The sequence below is a fragment of the Brassica rapa genome, chromosome A06, assembly GCF_000309985.2.
Source record: "Brassica rapa cultivar Chiifu-401-42 chromosome A06, CAAS_Brap_v3.01, whole genome shotgun sequence".
NCBI classification, from domain to species: domain Eukaryota; kingdom Viridiplantae; phylum Streptophyta; class Magnoliopsida; order Brassicales; family Brassicaceae; genus Brassica; species Brassica rapa.
In genome coordinates this window covers 21,993,331-22,016,907 of record NC_024800.2, presented here as the reverse complement: position 1 = coordinate 22,016,907, position 23,577 = coordinate 21,993,331, and the positions used below count along the sequence as shown (strand labels likewise).

The following is a 23,577-nucleotide window of genomic DNA, read 5'->3' as shown; positions in this document are numbered from 1 at the left end:
AATAACTTACTCTTGTCTATTAGGAAAATTGTTTACCACTCCAAATTTGGTATAAATATTATATATTTTGCCATTCGTTGAATCTAAAGTTTCAAGTGTTTGTTTTTCTCATTAAAATGATTCATGTAGATTTTTTAACATTACTATTGATTCTTAGTCAAAATTAACAAGTCCTATTCAACTTTCCATTCCAAATCTATCTTATTAAAACTCAAGTACAAAATTGGAGTGTTTGGAGACTTGAATAGGATTTTTAAAAATTTGGAGTGTTTGGAAACATGGATTGCAGTCTTTAAAAAAAAATATTTTTGTTTGAAAACAAGGATAGTAGTATTAAGAAAAAAAGTAATGGGCTTATGTTTTTTTAAAAAATTGAAAGTTATCTAGGCCACTTTTAAAATATACCAAAATGGGTCAATCTAATTCCCTAAAATTGTTTTTTCTAAACTAACCATAAAACAAAATTTAAACTTTATATACATATTTCAAATCAAAATAATAATTCAAATTTGATTTATATCAAAAATTGATTCAAAAATATACATATATTCAAAAATGGATTTTTACTAAACTATTTTTCAATAACCATTATAAAAAAATATTGTCAATATATATAAGAAAAATATAATACAAAGCCCAATTTGAAATACCAACTCAAATTATGGTTTTCATATTTCATATTAAGTTTTAAAAATATAATATATGTAATTATTTATATGATGGTATGTATAAAATACTATTAATTATATGATTACTTATATGATGGTACATATAAAATACGATTAATTATATGATGATAAAATATGATATATAATAATGACTAGGGATGGGCTTTTGGATACCCATACGGGTTTAGTTCTGATCGGTTTGTATTTTGGGTTTTCGGGGTCAAAGATTTCAGCCTTATTAGAATGTTTCTAAATTTTGGTTTGAGTTCGATTTGGATCTTTGCGGGTTTGGTTTGGGTTTGGATAACTAATTTAAATTATTTTTAAAGTCTTAAATCATTATATATTTTAAATTTCTCAAAATGTATAAATAAAATAATATATTACGTATAAATTTGAATAACATATGTCATAATACTTAAGCTTAACATATCAATTGGCTTGATTTAAAATTTTGGATACGAAATCAATAATTATTTTAAGTATTTTTGGTGATTTGAGTATACTTTAACTATTTCAGATATTTACTTTTGACTATCTATATATATTTTCAAGTATTTAAACCAATTTAAAAGTATCATTTTTGATGTTTTATATACGTTAAATCTAAAAATAATTAATATATATAAGTATATAAATCTATTTTTAGATAAATTCGGATACCCAAATACTTCGGTTCGGATCAGATTCGGTTCTCTAAATAACAAAATTTTGAATAATTAGAATATTTAATCAATTTATGTTTGGGTTTGGTACTATATCTTTGGATCGGTATCGGTTATGTTCCTCGGATTCATTTTTCCAAATCCTAATAATTACATGAAAAACAAATATCAACATATTTTTCAAAATATACACCCGCGCGCCTGCGCGGGTCAAAATCTAGTTACTCTTTATATAGTAAGAAGGTTATTTGCGACTCAACAAATATGACAACATCATTATATAGTTTATCATTCGTTGAATCCAGAGATTCCCAAACATTCGAAACCTTTTTTTGTTGTTTCAGTTGCTTCATGCATAGGTGGCATTTGTTAACACTATTAGCAAATAGTGCAAATTTTCAAAGCACATAAAAAAACAAATACTTGTTTAATTATTTATTTTCACTATTATAACTTTTTGATAAATCACTGTTTCCTTTTTAATATGTAATTTTAAAAATAAAGAAATTTATTTTGAAATTTTTTAATCAATAATTTTAAATTTCTTTAATTAAAATTTCTTCTCAAGCTAATATAGTAGATGATTTCCATTCAACTCGACATTAGTTTTAAAACTTGTTTATTTACTAAGAATATTGTCTTTTTAGATGTTTATCTTTTTATTTAATCAAAATTTCTTCTCAAAATAATATAATAGATGATTATCTTTTTTATTTTTATCGTTATAGATGAAAGATAATCCCAATGAAATTGTGAACATTTATATTAGATTTTTAAAATATTTTATTTTGATATATATATATATATATATTTGTATATATATTTATATATGTATATACTTTAAACCAAAATCTATAGTCTCAGGTCATGCAAACTGTTGTTGACTCTTGAGGTCAAAGATATGCTTCTGTATTCAAAATATACCACTTATTGAAATTTTGTTCTGGAGACACCTCTTAGATCATGACTAGATCCAAAGAACTCTATCATGCAAACTATCAAGAGTATATATATATAAGCACTCTATGTAGCATATCAGATACAAATCCACAAACACCTCTTTTCTTTCAAAATTTCCCACTTTCTCTTGATTGAAACAATGGATTCGTGTGATCAACCAGACATAATATCTAATCTACCAGATGTTCTTTTGGTCCTCATAATTTCATGCTTATCTTTCAAGGAATGTGTTCAAACCTGTGCCCTCTCCAAGCGGTGGAGATCTGTCTACCTTGAGACGAGGAATGTTTCTTTCAAGGAAACCGACTTCTTGAGCCCTTCTGTCGACGCAAATCCCATAAGAAATGCTTTGGGTAGGATTGTATTCGTTGATTACGTGCGTCGTTGGGTCATTAGAATCCATGACCAACCCATCGATACGTTCGGGATCTCTATCTCGTATCCGGAGACTTACATTGATCTGATCGAGTCCCTGATAGCGTTCGCGGTCGGAAAAAAGGTCAAGAACTTGGTTCTTGATTTCTCAAACCCGGCGTGGAGAACCTTTCATGATGTAACCCTTGATGAGTTGGTTGTTGAAATCCCACAAAGCGTCTATGAACTAGCGACTCTCGAGTCATTGAAAGTTGGCGCGTGCAAGAAGTTTGACCCCTCAAAACTATCAAACCTAGGGAAGCTCAATACCATATCTTTTGGCTGGATGGAACTGACGGATCCTAAACCTTTGCTAAAGACTTCAAGGGTTAAGAGTTTAACTATCAATGACTGCGGGGAACTTTATTTTGATACGATAAAAGGGAATATGAGAGAAGTTGCAGTCAAAAATTGTGACTTTTTCCCTAACTGCACCTTTAACCTCCCTAGTGTTGACATACTCAAGTACTCAGGAGATCTTCTCCCCTTCGAATTCGATAACATGAATACCATCATAAGCGAAGTTGAATTTGATTTTCGGGTGTTGGACAATAACAATGATGAATCAAACGATTCGAACACCGCAGAAGGAGGAATGCTTTGTCATCTCCTTAATAATCTCCTTGATTATGGTGGTCGATCTGCTACGACCTTAACGGTCTGTCCGTTTCTACTCAAGGTATGTCTTTAGATTTACATTACATTTTCACACATTAGGTCATTCAGTGTAGGTTCATTTTAATTCATGGTTCTTTGAAATTTTTGAATACTTTGCCATGTGGTAGTAATTTTAGCTATTGAAAAGAAATTATGTTGAATATTAAGATGTTGTATAAACAGATTAGATATTAGTAGTTTTTGAAATTTATTAGGTTAAGTGTGTATGTGTGTGTGTTGGTGTCACAGTGTTTGCGAAATATAGTATTGAGAATTTTTGTAGAAATGATATTTTGTGCAAAACAATCAATGAGTTTTTTCTGTTAATAGAAAATAGTTTTTATTAAAATATATTTTTTGATTTTTTCTGTACTTTTGTATATATTTTATATATTATATTTTTTAAAATTAACAATTCCTACAAAACAAACAAAATTCATTTTTAATTAAAATCTCAGATACGTTGATTTTTGGTTTTTGTTCATAAATGATCAAACAAAATTGAAACTACTTTTCCTAAATATTAGGAAATCTATTTATTAAAAATTTGATTGGCTAATAAAGTGTTTTAGAAAAAATTAAAACAAAATCTGAATCTTGAATAGTTTAAAAAGTGTTTTTGAAAACCTAAAACCCAAATATGTTTTAGAATCTATAAAACAAGCAATGCCTATATTTTGCATTACATAGGAGACAATATTTCTTTCCATAGTGTGAATTAAAGTAATTTCTTAGTGAACAAAGAGCTATACCCTAAAATTTTAGCGTTAAATTATTGTATATATTGACTGTTTAGAATAAATAGTTACATTGTGAAATTTATTTTCTTATGTAAGATGATTCCAAGATCTGAGCATCCACATGTTCTTCACCCGATGGAAACAAAACATTTAGTGCTGAAGACAGAATTGCATCCGAGAGAGTTCAATGGAATTAGGCTTCTTCTCATGAATTGCCCAAACTTGGAAACACTCACTATAGATTTGCTTCCTCCAAGCCCCATTGCGGTAATTTTTCTTAATGTAAAATTATATACCCTCAAAAATGAATTATATGTTACAATATATATATATATATATATATATATGGATCTCTTCATATTATTAAACCATGCGACAAAGATTTCATATTTCCCAGACGGCTTCATCATATGCTGACATCGATCCAGAGACATACTGGATGCAAAACATATCATATGAGTGTCAGAGGGAGACTCTAAAAGCCGTTGCAGTGAAGAACTTCTTTGGTGGTTCAAAGGAGCTGCACATAGTGAAGTTTTTTATTCGAGGATGTGAGCGTCTGGAAAGAGTTGAGCTATACATGCCGTTTGATTTGGACAAGGGTCGAAAGAGGCTTGCATATGCAAAGTCTGAAATGTTGCAACGCAGTTCGAACCGTGTCCAAGTTGTTGTGCACAATTCTTGAAGAGGCGATCTATTCAAGACTTCACTACTGTGTTTACTTTGCCATTTAATAATGTTTTTGAGTCTGGTTTAATAACTTCAAGAATGGATGTTCTTGTTTGAATCCGTCAAGTTTGTTTCAGTTTATTTGTTTTATGAATAAGAGCCTCTGGAAAAACGAGGACTTGGTCATCTCTATGAACCAAAGAAAAACTTTGATCTCTTTTAAAGATTTGGTTATTGTTTGCTTAATTTCATTTTAGTTCATATTCTGTTATTGTTTTTCCTGCTTAATTTCTTCTATAGTTCTTATTCGATTTTGGTTTTGTTTAATTCAAGGAACATTCACTATGAAGATGTATTTTCAAAAATTCATTTACAATTTCTAGTTAAAACATGTGGTTTTGCTTCTCTTATTTTTTTTCCTTTTGGTGCATCTTTGGCTTAGTTAAATTGATAATGTACAGGTGCTCTTGTTATGAAAAATGTTTATAGTATATATGATTAATTGACATCCTGTCCCGTACATATAACTTGAGCTTTCTCCAAAAAAAAATTTATGGCATCATTTAACTTGAATCAGTTGCAAATGAGAATATATCTTGTGCTTTCATATGGCCAAAAGGCTCTTCACGTACAGATGATCCTAGATGTTTAATCATTTGTCCTTCCCCCATGAGAGTCAGCTTGTCTTCTTTCTAGCATAAATCAATTACAGCCTCTCATGTAAGAAAAAAAAAAACCTGATTTTCCGTTGCTGTGATCTCCTTCCTCCTTCTGCCTTAGCTTTCTTCTTTGTGTTTTCTTTCGAAATTTAAATCTGCAGATATTGTTATGTAACAGCCAATACAGCCAAGGATCTTGTTGCATTTGTATGTAGTTTTCCAAGACAAACATTACACGCACATATATATTGTCCACTTCCATCTTTTTGTCATGAAAATGTGCGTTAAACTCTTTTCTAGAAAGAAAGCTTGATACATGCAGCTGAAATCATGGGGATCTCGCTAGAATGTGTTTTAGTACTTTGTTTCTTACGCTTCCTTGAAGATGTTATCCAAATCATGATACCAGTCAATGAGACAAATAATACAACCAAACAACTCTAACCACAGTGACAGTGAGCATCTATTTCATCATGTTTATAACTACAACAATTACCAATCACATTTTTATTCATAAAACCTAGATATAAAACTAAGTTGTGTTTTAATTTCTTTTCTGGCTATACCAGCCAAAGACACTGCCAAAAATTAAAATCAAGACTTAAAAATATGAGAACTAGTAAGTAGTAACAAATAAAGAGAAAACCTTTAAAAGCCGAAATAAGTGCATTGCTGTAAAGGTTTGGTTTTGGTTAAGAGATTAGAAAAATAGAAAGAACCAATTGATGTGTTGGAGGACCACGTGGATGCGCATCAAAAGTAACTCAAGCAACTTATGAAACTCATGATGTGCGTGGTCGTAAGAGCATGAGCATCAGTGAACCCCCCTTTGGGGTTCACCTTCTTAATTTTTTATTATTAAAGTTTTTCTTTTTTTCATTTTGATTTTTTTTTTTAAAAAAAAAAAAAAAAAATTGACCAATCGCGGGCCGCCACGTGTCGTGGGGCCCGCGCTACAGTGATGAACTTTAGGAGAGAGGGTATCATGCAGAAGAGGTGAGAAGGGGTGAGTTCATCACTTTTGCTTTTTTTAATATTTTTTTTTTCTCGTAAAACGTGTGAACCTCCCTCTTGAACCTCTAATGCTCTTGCTCTAAGTAAACCAAAACTATTTTAATTTCTTCAATATTTTATTGTATAAAAAGACAACGATTACTCAAAATTGTAAAGAGAATGCCAATGTCTTGTACGTAGATAGGCTTCGACTTGTCAAACTATTATCTGCAGAGTCATTGGATGTTCAGTATCATCTACTCATTATTAAAAGCATGTACCTCTTTTTAACACATAAGTCTAATGAATGCTGTTGAATCTGAATGCGTCTGCTGTCGATTCATGGACTGGCGAGATTCGCCGCAGAGTTGTGTGCGATGTCTGTGCTGATTCTTCAATCAGGCCAGACGATCATGTTCTTGAAGGTTAGTCTCTATTTCTGCATACATGTCTTCTTCTCTTTAGACATGGTTTTTAGGAGTCATGAATGTAAGTATAGAACTCTGGATTAACTTTTCAACAGTGATTGTTTGAGAAAGAGTGTTGATCTGCTATTGTTCTGATGGATTACTCCAGGGTTTCTCACCATCATATTGGTGTGCATTTAATAAGTAACAGTTATTGACAATATGATTATATTTCCTTGGAATGTTTTTCTTATTTATAGGATAAGAAGTCTATCTGATTAAATTACCAAAAAAAATTTTTTTATCTGATTATCAAAAAAACTGAGAAATGTAGTCTTTCTCTAAGTAAAAAAAGGAGATAAAAAAACAATCAATGTTGACTCTAAATTGTATAGGTTAGAAAACGTGTCTGAAACCTGAGAAGCTTTTGTTGAGATAAGAAGTCGAAATTAACCTCATCATCATGACAGAAAAAGAAAATGAACGTCGGAATGAGTAGGAAAAGAAAACATACTATAATAAGTATATATCTGGCAGATCAAAAGATCGCCGAGAAAAACAAGAAAGAAAGTGATTAGTGATGAACCGGAGAAGCTGTTCTGTCTGAATTCCTTGCAATAAGAAGAAGATGATACATTGGTTTAAGCAGCTGCGATATGATCAGCGTTTGTCTTATTTACTTCACCCAGGTCTACTTCAATCTCTCTAACTCAGTCTGAAAAAATGGTGATTCTAGTTAAACCAAAATAGAGAATGTAACTGATTCCTCAGAGCATTAGCTATATATAGAAACTGCATTTCGTGACATTCAAGTTGATTTACTAGTTTATATATATAGATGTAGGGATTTAGAACTTTCGTGTGGACAGCTGTTTCATACCAGCTCAAAGACAGGCATCAGTTTTTCTTGACCGTTCAGAATATTGGATCAGCCATGGCTGATGTTGTCATAGATGCCATGATAGCTGAGACAGTAAGAGCTGAGAAGTAAGACTATGTGTGAAGATTATTAGTTGAATTCTTATTCACTAGTTGAGTTTACCTTTTTGATTGGTTTATCAGAGCCTCGTTTAGTGATCTTCAGTCTGTTTCAGGGTGTGCTATGGCTGTTGGTGGAATATGCGGTAGTTTATTAGGAGGCTATGCGTTGAACAATTTACAGATGGAAACAATCTGCCTCCTCTTCACAGTCTGTTTCAGGGTGTGCTCTTGTTGAAGAGATTCCTTCTAGTAATGAACCATTTCCCGAGATGTTAGAAGAGAAGAGGAATGATAACTATCGAAACACAAACAAGTCAAATACAAGAAGAAGAAGAAAGAAAGGACAGAAGCAGAAGAAGAAGAAAGGCTCCGATGGAATATTGAGTGAGAGACAGAAGAAGCAATCAAAGTGTTTCAGTCATTGAAATCAGCCACTTCTGAACTATGCCGTGCGTTTAAGCAACCCATTATTTTGAGGTTAATACACGCTTTATTGATTAATTGCTTTCAAGAGCTTCTTTCTTTTATTTACATTTCATCTTGGTTTTTCCAGACCAATGGCATGGTTTTTCATTGTTCATATCACTGTTCCATATGCAGATCAAATGTGGGTTATATATGGAGTATCAGACAAGACAATGGTGCTGTTCGGATCAGCTCTGACTGATACAATCAATCAACTCAAGTACGTTGTTGCTTTCCTTTTTTTTTTTTTTTTTTTTTTTTTTTTTTTTGTCACGGAAACTCTTATATTAAACTTAAATATCCAAAAGGGTTAAACAACTACAACCGGAGGTAAACTCGATGGCCAAACGATAAACGAAAACTACTACAACAATACGAGTGATAGAGGTGTTAAAGGGGTGAAGATACCCATAAAGATGCTTCACTTGAGACCCTGAAACTGATGTTCCGAAGAACATACTGAAGTCGGGATATGAACCGACGATGAGGGGCCCTATTGAGAGGGTTTTGAAACGGTTGGCAGACACAAACACTGGTGATGACACACTCTCCTTTGCTTCAACTAAAAAATAATTGTCTTGGAACAGTGGAGGCTGAGCTCGTCCCGAGTTCTCAATGGAACTTTGTCGAAGATAAGGACTGATAGGCGGCAAGAACAGGTGAGTGACTCCAGAAACATAGCTAAAAGCCATAGAGAAAGGCCTCCTTTGCCTAGATTTGAATCTAATACTCATGAACTTTGGGCTAGGTGAACCCTGTACAACGTCACAGCTTGGGGCTAGGTGAACCCTGTACGAGACGAGACGACAAACCGCAGACCGGCATGATGCTTCAGATGAGGACCGATGTCTCAATTTTATAACATCCGACATAGGGAAGTTCTTTGTGGGCCATGAATGAGTGGACTTTAGTAAAAGCCCTTCACAAACCAACAAATGGGCTAGGCCCAACCAAAAACATATGTCGGAGAGTCCATAAGCTGTATCGGCGTTGAGATGCGACGGACTAGTGAAGCTAGCGGTGGAGTAGCAGCAGATCTCGGAAGGAAACGGAGTGACGAGGCGAGACGGCGGAGGTGGGGCGGGAAATGGAGTGACGAGGCGAGACGGCGGAGGTGGGGCGATGCTCTTGACGATATTCCATGAGAGGACGCGAACTGAGATCAAACTGAGAAAGTGAACTCCAATATTACCGTATTGGAATCCATAGCTCTCATCGAGACCTGAGCTAAACCGCAAGCCCATTACAAAACTTTGAAAGCTCACGTCAAGAGATCTGTTGGGATGAAGCTGTCTGAGGGAATATATGACCAGGGGTTCAAAAGGTTGAGATGGTGAAGAGACGTGATGGAGGAGAGGAGGCTCTGGCTGTACACCAAGCGGAGACTTCACGGTTCCGAGAAAATGAGCAGATCTGGTGGTTCTAGATCCGGTGCTCCTGTTCGCTTTGAGAGGATGAGAGGTGACGAGAGGATGAGCGGTGACGAGCGGAGGATGAGAGACGGCGACGGTGAAGCGATTCGTGGAAACCATTGCGTAAGAGACGGCGAAGACACAAGAATTGAAGTTGGAGATGACGATGGAAAGAGCAGAGAGCGGTGAAGAGAAGCAGGCTGAGCAGAGGACCCGACGCCGGCGGCCAGGGGCACGACCGGCGTCGAGGAGGAACGGTTGCGGTGCGGCCTCGAAAATCGGGACAGAGAGCTTTTCTAGGGCGAACTTATCAAAAAGTTTATTTTTCGTTGTTGCTTTCCTTTACTTTCTATGAAATGTTCTTGGATAGTGTAACGTGTGAGAAAAGTTTAAGGTAGACCTCGGTTGGTGTCCATGCTAAGGTCCATCAGTTCATAGAAAGTAATGGATGCGATTTGAAACATTATTAAGCAATTTGTAAAACTGGTACTTAGTAAGAAATTGGTACATTTGTAAAATACTGATCAAATCTAAGAAAATGTAGATGTTTAATAAAAAAAATTTCAATATAACATATTATAAAAATAAAAATAAAATCACATTATTACGATAATATATCAAATTATTGATCTAATCTATTAATAATAGCAAACCTAATTAATTCCAAAGGCTGTGAATTTCAATGAATTTGAAAGGTTGTGTTTTCATTCTAAAGTTGTCAATTTATATATGTATATTTCCAACATGCAACTCTAAAAAATATCAATTTTAAGAGGTGTGACTTTCATCTAAAATGATATATTAGTTTTCAAATGTTAAATATCTCAAAAAGTGTTTTTGTACAATTATTTGTTTCAAGAGTTATATATTAGTTAGTGTAAAGAGTCATGTTTTTCCATTGTAAAAAAAAAGATTTTTTTAAATAGCTAAGGTGCTTTTCTATAATAAAGTTTTTTTTTTGAAATGTTGTTTGTATAATTTTCTTTTTGAAACATAATGTTGTGTCTATATAAAATTTATTTATTTTAATCATAATTAATGTGAAAAGTTGTAAATTCTAATTAAGTTGAAAGGTTGTGTTTTCATTCTAAAAGTTGTCAATTTATATATGTGTGTTTCAAACATGCAACTCTAAAAAATATCAACATGCAACATGCAATAAATGTGTCTTTCTACAATAAAGTTGTTTTTCTTTTAAATTAAACTGTTTTGAAATGATGTATCTATTCAAAGTATTTTTTTAATAGTACTATTTTAAAATAACCACTTTTAAATTAAAAAGTTGAAACTACTCATATAAGTATCATTTCAAAATAACTATATTTAAATTGAAAAGATGTGACTATTTAAATTAAAATTTTTTTTGACTATTCGCATAAGTATCGTTTCAAAAAGAACTACCTTTAAATTGAAAATATGTGACCATTCAAATAGATCTTTAAAAATCTATAAATAGTCTATGTTCATGAATTTCTTCAAGTAAAATTTTCACCAATCTAATAAAATGGTGAAGAAAAACAATTATGTGCACTTACTTTGTTACAAATTTTATAAGATATTCAAATAAAACATTTACGATAAAAAATAGTAAGAAGAGTTTTTCGTGTTTGGATAGCCAAAAATCCTAAACGAAACAATGAAATCATTAGTCTTAATTTTCTTTTACTAGATGAAAAGGTTTTTTTTTCATAGTTACAAATTTTGCATTTGTGATATGTACTTTTCATGAACACATGATTCATGTTCAATTTTTCATAAAAAAATTTCAGTCATGACACTATATTAGTTTAAATTTAGAAATTTGTGCATTGTTGACATTTTTAAGAAGAGTAGATGTTTTTCATTTACTAAACCTATCTACACTATATGCTAACCGTTTCAATATGTAGTGTCTTTTTCATTAGTGTTATTCTTATCATGTTGGGTTTTCCTTATAAATAACATCAAAGATAGTTAATAGAATATTATTTGTTTATATCAGTTTCATTGTTGTATACCGTGTCCCTTATTTTTTCTTGTTATTGCATTAACATTTTTATGATTTTTACGTACATTGCCTAAAGTGGTCTCACCGAAGAGAGAAGTTTTAAACGCTCTTATCAAAGAAGGTTTTGGAATGATATTGCATAGTGGTTTGTTACCAATCTCCGACCTACGTACTGGACCATCGTGCTCTACCTTCTCGTGGACATTGACTTGGACGGGATCTCCAAACTTTATTAGTCCTACGAAGACACTAATCTATGGAGGTTTGTTAAGAATCGTCCATGAGGAGTACATGTGAATTTTCTTAAAGAGGAAAGAAGCTTGCACCGTTGGGCCGTATAAGACCTTCAACGCAGCCGAAATACCGAAGAAAGAAGGCGGAGTAGACACGCATGTCCTGGAAGATGCCGGTCACTGGGTTCAAACGGATAACCCGAATGACTTTTTCAGGATCTTATCATCTTCATTTCCAGGGTCTTAGAGCGTAGAGGTGCAAACGCTTTACGTTGAACGTTCTTCCTTTTTTTCCAGTTTGATATAATACTTGTGGAAAAGTTAAGTCTTACTTACGTCTGACACATACAATATTATATATACATCAACATTGTATCCGTGTAATGTTTTGGGTGACGTAAATATAACACAGAACATAATAAATAAAACTGAAAAAAATAATTAAAAAGAAATACAACTTTAAAAAATGAAAGCAGTTATAAACTAAAACGTACCAAAAACTGTTATGAACAAAAGTTACAATAAACAGACATTAGCAAAATTATAATGAAAAGACACATCCTTTAGAATTAATTAGGATTTCTATTATTAATGTGAAAGGTTGTATTGTTTCATAAAAAACTGAAATGTATCAGTTTAAGAGTTGTTACTTTTTCATTATAAAAATGTGTTTTTCATAAAAAAAATTAAACTCTATTAGTTTTGAGACTTGTATCTTAACATTAAAAAAAAATTAGTTTAAAATCACTTACAATATTTAATAAGTGTGATATCACTCAAATTATCTTAAAGAGTGATTTATACTCTCTCAAATAAGAGGTCGAGTTATAGTATTTAGGGATCGAATTCACATGGAGCTAAGAAACCTAATGGATCAAATATGATTTATTAAGTAGGAAGTTTTTAAGATTTAAAATATAAATTTGCAGTTTTGGTTGAGCAAGTAATTGCTCGATTGATTGGTTGAGGTTTTGGTGCTTAAAAGGAAATACTAGACTTAGGGTTTCTATTTAGAAAATTTGGAATTATAATTTACAGATGCCTAACGAGTTGCATGCATGGTAATGTAAAACACAACTATCAATTCAACAAGTCCATCAGCTATCGCATATTTGAACTCGTCTATTAACTAGATCTAATGACCCAAACAAATGTGTTCGATCAATAGCAGTATCGATCGATAATCCTAAAGAGATATTGGTCGATACACCTTTCGCTCCGTCGATCGATTATCCAATATGAATATCGATCGATGCACTTATGGTTAAGCTTTATGCGCGGGTTGAATGAAGCTTACTAAGCTCACTAGATCAGCTCTCGCCTTACTCTTAGCAAGAAACTTAGCTCAGTTAGAATGTTTTTTCAGGATGAGAATGAAGCTCTCGCTTTTATCTATCAATCCTAGGGCAAGTTCTACGTAACTAATCTAGAAACATGCATTAATGAACAATCCTAATGACAATTACCACAACTCAGCAATCTATAGTTGGGGTTAATCCCTCATAACCTATTTAAACTTTAAATCTAACAGTGGAACTACTCAGACATGGCCAAGTAATTCATGAAAGCAATTAGGTTAGAAAACTTCATAAAATAGTAAAATAGATATTAACGGAGTTCCAATCACAAATTATAACTTTGGATTTTCTCTCCAATCTATCACAATCCTAAAATCTTTTGCTGAAAGTAATAAAACTAAAAACACAGAAAATCACACTTTGCCTCTAATATGGTGGCAAAGTTTATATAGTTAGGTTAAAACTCGTCAGATGCAATCTTGTAAATCGGTGAAATCTTGGGCTTCAAGTTGGCTGTGACCAAACGGCCTTTCTGCGCGCTTCGCTGTCGATCAATGTTCAAGTGTGAACATCAATCGATATTCCTCCTCTAATATCGACCGATGGTCGAGCTCGATGGTCATCTCAGGTGCTTACTCCAAATATCTCCAAAATGCTCCAAAATCATCACTTATCTCTAAATCACTCCTGATCTTATAAATATAATAAATACTCTACAATATAATAATAGATAGTAAAAACACCTATAAACCATGGATGAAAATGGGTCAAATCCATGGTCTATCAGTGTCTTTCTATAATTATTAGTTTTAAAAGTTATGTGTTTTTCATTATAAAAGACAAATTAATAATAGAAATAATTAATGTTAAAAGTTGTGTCTTTTCATAAAAATAAAATGTATTAGTTTAATATTTGTGTGTTTTATATATTAGAAAATATTAGAAAATTATTTCTCTTTATAAGAAATTAGCAATCCCAATTGATGTAAAAATTTGTGTTGTTTCATAAAAAAAAACTGAAATGTATTAGCTTAAGAGTTGTTACTTTTCATTATAAAAATTTGGTTTTTCAAAAAAAATTAAACTCTATTAGTTTTAAGAGTTTCATCTTTTCATTATAAAAAAAGAAATTAGTTTAAAAGTAGTTAAAATATCTTAATAAGTTTTTTCTACAATTATTAGTTTCAAAAGTTGTGTATTTTCATTATAATAGACAAATCTATTAATAATAGTAGTCCTAATTAATATTTAAAGTTGTGTTTTTTCACAAAAATTAAAATATATTAGTTTTGAGAATTGTGCTTTTATATATTAGAATATATTAGAAAGGCATGTCTTTTCAGAAAAAAATGAACTATATTAGTTTCAAAAGTTGTGTTTCTTCATTATAAAAAAAGTTATGTTTTTTTCGCTAAAAACAAACTGAACTCTATTAGTTTCAAAAGTTGTGTTTCTTCGTTATAAAAAAAGTTATGTCTTTTCACTAAAAACTGAACTCTGTTGATTTTAAAAATTGTGTCCTTTTATGAAAAATGAACTCTATTAGTTTTAAGTTGTAACTTTTCATCATAAAAAATAAATTAGTTTAAAAGTAGTTAATATATCTCAATAGGTGTCTTTCTATAATTAATAGTTTCAAAAGTTGTGTCTTCTCACTATAAAAAAAAACTAGTAATAATAATCCGAAATAATGTTAAAAAATGAGTCTTTTCATATAAAAAAAACTGAAATGTATTAGTTATAAGAGTTGTGTTTTACATTATTCAAAAGGTATCTTTTCATGAAAAACTAAACTTTATTAATTTTAAAAGTTGTGTTTCTTCGTTATAATAAAGATATTTCTTTTCATACCAAAAAAAAACTGAACTATATTAGTATTAAGAGTGGTGTTTTTTCATTATAAAAATAAATTAGTTTAAAAATAATTAAAATATTCCAATAAGTATATTTCTACAATTATTTAGTTTAAAGAGTCGTACCTTCTTATTATAAAAAATAACTTATTTTTGTAACACATTTATTTTTTTAAAAGAAATTGTAAATGTTTTTCTTATAAAAAATTATCTTATAAAATATGGAATATCTATTTTTATAAATAAGTTTTCGTGCGACATTGCAAGAGTTTCTTACTATATTTAAGGTTAGACATAAAAAAATAACCATAAAATAAAAGAATATGCTAAAGAAGGAAAATAAAAGAAATACCATAGTAATTGGTTTTCAAAAATCTGTACGGTACTTTTTATAACGGATACGCAGAAACGAAACGTTTCGAAACATGGAAACGTGATTTTAAAAACTTTTATGAATGAAAAAGTTTTGGAAACATACATACATATATATATGAATGATTAGTATGTAAGTAGACTTGTTTTCTTCTGTTTGGACCAAACCGGAACAAGCGATTAGTGGCCAATCTTCCCGCGTCTTTCACACACTTCAATCTCGCCGGCGGCGGAAACTCTCGCTTCCCTCCCTCCCTCCGTCAATCTAGATCTCCTCTCCGGATTTCAACGTTCGTAGATTCTAAACTTCTGCTTTCTTCAGGTGAGCTTCGATTTCATCGAATCTATGGTTTCTTAAGATCTCTTTTAGGGTTTTGACCTGCGAAAGAAATGCATGTATCCACGAGCTTATTTTGTTTCAATTGAGCAGACATTGAAGTCGGGAGAAGCTTGAATTGCTGTAATTTTGAGATCTGGAGTAGTGAATTATGAGCAGCAGCTCCAGAGAGGGATCTCCCGATTGGCTTCGATCTTTCCAGGTTTTGCTTATTTGATTCATTCTGAATTCTATTTTTGTGTATTGGGTTTGCTTTATTACAGGAACAGGATTGAAAGGTGGAAGCTTTTTCATTTTTGTTGTTGTGCAGGCACCCACCACTTCATTGTTATCACTATCTTCTCCAGATGATAGTCCTCCCAGGGAATCTGAACCCATTTCGTCTCTTCCTGTGCCTGATGACGGTGATGCCGTGACTATTGTGGACAAAGAGTCCGCTGAGTCTTTGTCTAAGAATGATTCCAAAGCGAAGTTGGTGACAAACCAAGTGAGTATCGAGCAGGTGTTTTCTAGGAGGAAGAAGAAGAATGCAGATGCTACTGTCAACCTTGAAGGTATGGAAGTAGTATTCCAACTGTTGAGCTTCTAAAGGCCTTTTTTTTACTTGGGAGCAATTTGCAGAGAAGGAGAATGGAAGCAAAGTTGATGGTGAAGAATGGTCTAGCAAGCATAAGGACGCTAAAGTAAGAAACGTTTGGACCCCGTCTCTGTTATACTCGCTTGTGCTTTTGCTGAATCTACTTTTCTTAGTAGTGTGAATGGAGCTCTTCTTGTTTACATGCGTCTGTTTGATAAATAAATTTTATTTTTTTGAGATTGTGATCTGTTAGTTATGAACCCTCCTCCACAGAAGCTTCCCAGCTGCATGAGTGATGTTGTAATTATGTGGCAGTGTCTTCTCTGTTCTCTACATGTCTAAGTAATGTAAAAGAAATGTTAATTCTTAGTTTGGTCTGGATTTGACAGGCTATACTGTTTCTCTTTTTCTTTTCTTTGTCAGGAAGGAGATGATTATGTATGGCTTGTCTCATCTGATTCTGAACCACCCTCTAGTGAACCAATGAGTCAGCAAGTGACTATGGCTACTGAAAAGGATGAGGATAATGCTATTCAAGCTAAAGAGGGAGAACCTGCGGTTAAGAAGGCTCCAAAGAAAAAATCTCCCAAGAAAAAGGCAAATAGTGGCCACCAGTCACCCAAGAAAGAAGACAGTGCACAAGAAATTTTGAAAACTGAAGGTATGAATTGAACCAAAGCTTTTTGACTTTAAGGATTATTCTAGAGCAATGTAACGGTTCCTCTATCATGCAGATAAAGATAAAGATGCCACAGTAGCTGAGGAAGTAACAAAGGATAAGAATGTCAAGCCTTCTTCTGTAAGAATCTTGTGCTATGACCACTATCGTTGTTTCTTCTCTGGTTCTTCCTTACTGACCAGATTTGTAAATTCCAGGGCTCAAGTTCAAGGTTGCCTTTGGTACTTTCTGAGAAGGTGAATCGCACAAAGGTAATACAAATATGTTCCTTTGCACCTGGCTTTACAGTCCACGTTTATATATCTTTGCTATGGCGGCTGGTGACACTTATGTTGCGGAACGGCTTAACTACATCCATACCAGAGTATAATTGTAGATAAAGCACAGTTGTTAAAAAAGCATTGAACCAATTTTACAGGTACTGGTTGAATGTGAAGGGGACTCTATAGATTTGAGCGGAGACATGGGGGCTGTTGGGCGTGTGGTTGTTTCAGACACAACCGAGGACGTATACTTGGACTTGAAAGGCATGTTGTTCCCCCAATCATTTTTATGCTTCTTCTGATGTTCAAAATGATTCTGTATTTTTTTCTCTTGCACAACATGTGATAGAGATTCAGTTCATGATTGGAGTCTCTTCACTAACATTTTACCATTTCATGTTTCAGGAACCATATATAAATCAACAATCGTTCCATCCAGAACGTTTTGCATTGTACGGTTTTTGTTTTCCTTGTACCTTCTTTTAAACTTGTAAGGGCGGCACTTGTTATATGCAATTACTCACACCAGAGATCTTGCGTTTCAGGTTAATGTTGGCCAGTCAGAGGCAAAGGTTAGTAATATTTCTCTTGCGCTTCCTTCATTTTGCAACGCATAGATCTTTGTCTTGAAGCTTTAAACTTCTTTGGGGAACTAGTTTTTATCTGTTGTATGGGAAACTAAAACATGGATTGGAGTAACAACCTACTTTTGGATCATATGTTTGCTTGTCAGATTGAAGCTATTATGAATGACTTCATACAGCTAACACCACAATCTAATGTCTATGAAGCAGAAACAATGATGGAAGGTCAGATCGTTTTCTCTGTCTCTATTGTAGATCGGGTAATCTGACTGTACGCAAATGCTTACTTCTCCAGCTTAACTTTGTGAACCATTTATAGGCACTCTGGAGGGATTCTCGTTCGAGTCAGATGATGAATCTAACAAAAACGGCAAGACTGCTTCAAAGCCAGCTGATCAAACTGGAGGTGCAGCGGAGGTAACCAACGCAAATGGCAAAGCTAAAGCGAAAGGCGAAAATGTACGTTGGCAAAGCTTAGAATTCCTCATGAAATCAATATATATATATGTATGACAGTGAAGGAAGTTTTTGTGGAATGTTTGCAGGTTGCAGGGAAAAAGAGAGGAAGGCCATCTAAAGAGAAGCAGCAACCAGCAAAGAAGGCTAGAAGCTCTGCTCCTAAGAAAACAAAACCCAAGAAATGAGTTATGCATTTTGATTTCTCCCTTTATTTACTTTTTAAAAACTTGTAATTTTCTTTATTCAAGTTGAGACAATACTATATACATGAAATAGACAAGTTTTACATGTATGAGTTGTGAATCCAATTCAAGGTAATAAAAAGGACTTTGATCAATAAAGTTCAGAATCTCTCGGAAGACAATGAAGTTGCTTATGTACTAATTCCCATTAAAAAGGAAGAACAGTGTTGGTTCATGTCGTGCACGATTGTCTCAAAGCAGTTAGACTGAGGCCAAGAAACAACAAGACAGGGTAAGGTCGAAGAATGTCAGACGAGGATGGGCTCTTGGCAACCCTCCCAGTTTCAGCTCTTTGACTCTCATCCTCCATTGGGGGATTCATAAACTGGTCGTTTGGAGCTTGGTTTACACTGGGAGGAGGCACAAACTGCCCATTACCATTCTGATTCTGAGGTGGAGGAGTCATCGGATTCTGGTTTGGTCCAGGCGGGTTCTGATTCTGAGTTGGTGGAGCCATAGGTTGACCGTATGGATTCTGAGTTGGTGGAGTCATAGGTTGACCGTATGGATTCTGAGTTGGAGGAGCCATAGAGGGATTCTGAGTCGGAGGAGCCATAGGTTGTCCGTATGGATTCTGAGGCTGGCTAGGGGGATCCGAGTTTTGGCTGCTTGGTCTTTTTACCCTGGGACAAGAAGTTATATGATCGATCAGAACCTGCAGAGAGCATTGTTACAAACTGAAAACTGAAGGACGCATGATTCAATATACCTGCCAGGGCAGAAGATAATGGCATATTCAGAAGCCTTGCAAGTGAAAGTACTGCTTCCATCATCAAAGGCATAGCTATAAGCTCTAGGACAAGCTCTCTTGAAGACGGTAGAGTATGAAGACGGCCGGCATGTGTTTGGGTTAGCAAACTGACCGCTGCAGCAGTACTGGTCTAATCCAAAGGCCTCACAAGCGCTCTTGCAAGCGACAACTCCTCCTCTTTCTTGCTCTCCCTCTCCCATCACTTGAAGCTCCTTTGGACAGCTAATGTTGATATCAGCAACACATCCTGTAGCATTACAAGCTCCAACCAGTCCACCGCCTGTTGGGATAGCAACTATGGGGAGGTTATACCCATCAACGAGACTGACATCATAGAAATCTTTGTCGCCAGAACCGTGACCGAGCGTAATCTCGAAGAGTGATGTGGGAGGAGCAGCACCATTACCAGCACACTCCAGTTTCCCACCGCAGTCTCCGGTTATACATTTTCCCGCGCCGTTAGCATCAAAGTTGCAGCCGGTTCTAGCCCATATCCGACCTGACCAGCCTAGAACCGAGGGAATCTTAACAGACTGTCCCACGTCAAGCCTGAACCCCGTGGTGGGTAGTGGTTGGGTGCCAGAGCCTGAAAGAGTACCAGGCCAAATAGTAAAGGGACAGTTATTCGTGATGACGAACGTGGAGGAATAAGAAACAGAGAACAGTAGAGAAACATAAACAAGAACAGCCATGGGAACCATTGGTGATCTTCCCATTATCGTACTGAAGTTTAAGATTTCAGAAAATATGGTTTTGGCTGGGAGGTCTCTGGACCAGGGTTTATAAGAAATAAAATGTAGAGGTTGATAAGGATTCAATGTTGAGGCGGTGAAGTTGCTTTAGAAAGCTTCAAGCCGCAAGACGAGGACTTAAGGTTTAGCATTTACTCTTAGGACACTGGCCTCTCCGACAAGGCTATTCTTTGCCTTATTTGCCCAACCTCTTTTTCATCCGTGGTATTATATTATTCTAAAGAAAGATAATAGTACTAATGAAACCTTTTATGAAAAGATGCAAAGAGAATCTACACCATGTTCCCACTTCATTCAGATTCTAGTTCCTTGACAAATGATTTTAAAACTTATCAAATGCTAACCACCAATATTTAAATGATATAAGAGAAAACCTATCAAACTAAAGTTGTATTTACGATTTTAAATCTTTTAATATGAAACTGAAGTACCATGAACTTTTAAGATCTACAAAAAAGTCCAAAATCATTTCGTTATTTTTCCTTAACTCTAAACAAGATGAAAAGCTAAATAAATAGTGGTTGTTATCATCATTAGCTAAAAGGGAGAAATATTTCCTTACCGTAGCGGTCGAGTCAACATTTGATACTTTGCCAACTTCTTTGGAACAGAATCTTCCACGATCCCAGAAAATCGAGGCTCCTACACCATCATATGCCTACATCTCCGACTCTACCTTTATGTCAGCTTAAAAATAGAATAAAAATTATTGCATCAACATCCACGTCAAAAAGAAAAACTGAAGCTAACATTTGGAAATTCAATTCTATATGAATGACTGCATGGTTTTTCTTACTTTGAGTTAATTCAGATCATCATTCAGTGTAGATGATTACTTACCATACTGTGGTTTAGGTGGGAGAGTAACACCCAGATTCCATGAACTTTTTCAGAAACTCTACATTGTAAAGAGATTGATACCTGATCATAGATATTAAACAAATATCAGAAACTCGGACACAGTCCACACAAGAGAGAAGCGGAAAATACAACATGGCAGATGATATGAAACACAAGATTTAAGAGCAAAGTAGGTAGTGGTACAACAACAGAGCTCAAAAGTAAATGATATAACTAAAAAAAGCGTGGCAATTCAATAAACGTCGTATCACATAATTACCATGAATAGCTAATGGGTTTGCACACAGTTGGCCAACCACATCAACAACCTCACTGGACGCTGGGTAATTGTACCTACTCATATCCTTTCTCTCATAGTTAAGGAGCTTCAGAATTAAACCAACAGTGTTGTTGTCTACTGAGCACAAACACCTGCAAAGCAAGGTTTTTAAACTTCCAACAGTTATAAAATCCTTTATAACAAAATTCAGAAACATAACAGTCATATCAATGTACATAAATAAAGCATAACTAAACTCCCTGAGTTTCAATATTGGAAAACCTGCACAAACATTAAAAAAAAACACATTCAGGACCTCAAACACTCATCAATCAAGGAAATGGAAGTTGAATAGTACAACAAAGAAATCGTTAGAGTTAGGTATCAATTAAACATCGCTATCCCGAAGAACCTATGTTGCATCGGTTAGCAACATGGAAAGATCCTGTCGCACAACACTTACAGTAATCACCAATGCTGTGTCAAGCTCTTCTTAATGGTGAGTCACTAGCCAAAACAAGATACCTAGCTAAATAAAAGCCTGCCTAAATAAACATAGTGTACAATCACCAAGAAGAAAAAGAAGCAAAGTTCATTATTACATCACCTAAATGCAAAAGCAGTAAGATTCAGAATAAAGCAGTAGAATAATAAAGTCTCTCCTACATAAGTACTACTACATAAAGTTCATTAATACTAAAGATAAAGCTCTCTTTCAGACAGGGAAGATGCCTAGACCCTCCCTGTCAGAGCAACAGCACATATGTCTCTTATCCATAGATGTCCAAAAGAAACAGAAAAAAAAAGATAAAAGTAAGTTATACTAGGTAAGATAAAAAGAGCCTCTCTCAGGTCTCAGAAACAGAGGAGATGATCATCAACAAGGATCTAACTCAACTCCATCCCCTCTCCAGCCGGGCTACATATCGGACTCACAGCAGTGAAAGACCTCTCAAAAGGAGAAGCATGGAGCTGGACATCACGACGACGACGCTTAAACGAACAACCCTCAGAAGAAGCAACGCTCTCGCTGTTGCTATCAAGCTTCCTCCTCACACCTCTAACCGCCTGCTCCTCAGCAGGCGAGAGAGGGAAAACTCTGCCGCTGGCTCGGCAGAGAGAGGTGTGGTTATCGTAGAGGATCCTCTGGTTACAGTTGTAGTCGCAGACGTGAGTCAGTCCTGTTAGTTTGCAGCGGTACATGTTCCCGCAAACGTTTTCGTTCTCGCATTTCCAGTCACATTTGTGAGACTCGTCGGTATGGCGACCTAGAATGGCAGACAAGTAAATAACGTTCGCAGAGGTGACCATGCGAGATTTTCCAAATACCTCCATCGATGAATCTGAAAAGCTCCGCTCCACACAACGTTTATACTCTACTCTGCACAACCCGAAGAACACACATCAATGTGCGATCTGAGGCCCATAATCTCGGCCCTTAGGCCCATAATCTCGGCCCGAGCAGCTTATAGAAATTCTAATTTAGAAAACAACAATTCGTAGCAAAGAAGATTTGAATTCGGGACACAGAGACTAGCCTAGCCACAAGATCATCAAGTAATTAGTCATTGTTTCATGCGAATCAACATCCGAATTTGAAATAATTCACATTGGAAAATTAAAAAATTAAAAAATTAAATTCAAATTGTAGCTGTAAGGTGTAGCTACCAGATCCGACGGAATGATGAGGAAATTTGAAATGTTTGAAAGCAGATATACACAGAGAAGATAGTTGGAATAGAGAGAGAGGAGAGAGACATACCTTGAGAGAGAAAAGACGATTTGACTCGGGAGCAATAGGAAGAAGAAGGGGCAAGTGAGGGAACAAGAAGAAGGAGAGGAAGAGAAGATATTTATAGATTAGACTCTCTCTCTCTCTCTCTCTGTCTCACACTGTCTTCTATAACGGATAGTGATCGTTTTTAACTCCGTTTATAAACGGGTCCCGCCACTTCTGTTTCCCTCGTTTTATTTATTGTTTATTGATTAAAGAGACATGCACTTAACTAATTCGTCTATATTTATTTCGTTTTGTTAGTAGTATTGTTTAGTGATTAAACATGTACTTAACTTAATTCGTCTATGTTTATTTCATTTTAGTTTGTCTTATCTCGAAAGAGAATGAGAATCAACTCATGTGTCAGCTATTATATAATCTTAAAGCCTCCTTCTCACCTAATTTTCACCACATTTTCACCTATTTTTTCTATTTGACTCGTTTGACCCATTTTCGTGAAAAACTTGGTTACAGAAAAATTATTATTATTATTATTGAGTTGTGATAAAAAAGACATATTGATATATAACCAAATGTTAGATAGAGAGTAAAAGTGGAATTGTAGATTTTGTCAAAACTTAAAATTTTAAAAATCATATAATA

General features: G+C 34.4%; 4 protein-coding genes across 4 annotated transcripts; 2 read left to right on the top strand and 2 right to left on the bottom strand.

Annotated features, from left to right (window-relative positions):
• Positions 1 to 1,335: 1,335 nt before the first annotated feature.
• On the top strand, positions 1,336 to 5,782 carry LOC103874330 (putative F-box/LRR-repeat protein At1g56400). Its single transcript, XM_009152740.3, has 2 exons — positions 1,336 to 4,371; positions 4,502 to 5,782. Exon 1 carries the CDS (start codon positions 2,433 to 2,435, stop codon positions 3,396 to 3,398), a length of 966 nt encoding a protein of 321 aa, XP_009150988.2. The 5' UTR covers positions 1,336 to 2,432; the 3' UTR covers positions 3,399 to 4,371; positions 4,502 to 5,782.
• Positions 5,783 to 15,547: 9,765 nt separating this feature from the next.
• LOC103874327 (DNA-binding protein BIN4) lies at positions 15,548 to 18,669 on the top strand. Its single transcript, XM_009152737.3, has 13 exons — positions 15,548 to 15,755; positions 15,864 to 15,972; positions 16,081 to 16,324; positions 16,392 to 16,453; positions 16,771 to 17,008; positions 17,082 to 17,146; positions 17,224 to 17,277; positions 17,445 to 17,553; positions 17,695 to 17,741; positions 17,835 to 17,861; positions 18,023 to 18,098; positions 18,193 to 18,332; positions 18,419 to 18,669. Exons 2-13 carry the CDS (start codon positions 15,922 to 15,924, stop codon positions 18,515 to 18,517), a joined length of 1,212 nt encoding a protein of 403 aa, XP_009150985.1. The 5' UTR covers positions 15,548 to 15,755; positions 15,864 to 15,921; the 3' UTR covers positions 18,518 to 18,669.
• Positions 18,544 to 23,103, bottom strand: LOC103874328 (pathogenesis-related thaumatin-like protein 3.5). Its single transcript, XM_009152738.3, has 6 exons — positions 22,960 to 23,103; positions 21,198 to 21,479; positions 20,918 to 20,998; positions 20,640 to 20,764; positions 19,284 to 20,179; positions 18,544 to 19,197 (listed from the first exon to the last, which is right to left on the bottom strand). The coding sequence occupies exons 5-6, from the start codon at positions 20,039 to 20,041 to the stop codon at positions 18,747 to 18,749; spliced, it is 1,209 nt and encodes a 402-aa protein (XP_009150986.1). The 5' UTR covers positions 20,042 to 20,179; positions 20,640 to 20,764; positions 20,918 to 20,998; positions 21,198 to 21,479; positions 22,960 to 23,103; the 3' UTR covers positions 18,544 to 18,746.
• LOC103874329 lies at positions 21,774 to 23,114 on the bottom strand. Its single transcript, XM_009152739.3, has 2 exons — positions 22,960 to 23,114; positions 21,774 to 22,578 (listed from the first exon to the last, which is right to left on the bottom strand). The coding sequence occupies exon 2, from the start codon at positions 22,530 to 22,532 to the stop codon at positions 22,086 to 22,088; it is 447 nt and encodes a 148-aa protein (XP_009150987.1). The 5' UTR covers positions 22,533 to 22,578; positions 22,960 to 23,114; the 3' UTR covers positions 21,774 to 22,085.
• Positions 23,115 to 23,577: the final 463 nt, after the last annotated feature.

Coding starts and splice junctions, on each gene's coding strand:
- LOC103874330 (XM_009152740.3), top strand. CDS start 2,433: ATGGATTCGTGTGATCAACCAGACATAATATCTAATCTACCAGATGTT.
- LOC103874327 (XM_009152737.3), top strand. CDS start 15,922: ATGAGCAGCAGCTCCAGAGAGGGATCTCCCGATTGGCTTCGATCTTTC. Junction 16,454..16,770: donor GCAAGCATAAGGACGCTAAA/GTAAGAAACGTT, acceptor TTTCTTTGTCAG/GAAGGAGATGATTATGTATG. Junction 17,554..17,694: donor CGTATACTTGGACTTGAAAG/GCATGTTGTTCC, acceptor TTCATGTTTCAG/GAACCATATATAAATCAACA.
- LOC103874328 (XM_009152738.3), bottom strand. CDS start 20,041: ATGGGAAGATCACCAATGGTTCCCATGGCTGTTCTTGTTTATGTTTCT. Junction 19,198..19,283: donor ATTATCTTCTGCCCTGGCAG/GTATATTGAATC, acceptor TTCTTGTCCCAG/GGTAAAAAGACCAAGCAGCC.
- LOC103874329 (XM_009152739.3), bottom strand. CDS start 22,532: ATGGAGGTATTTGGAAAATCTCGCATGGTCACCTCTGCGAACGTTATT.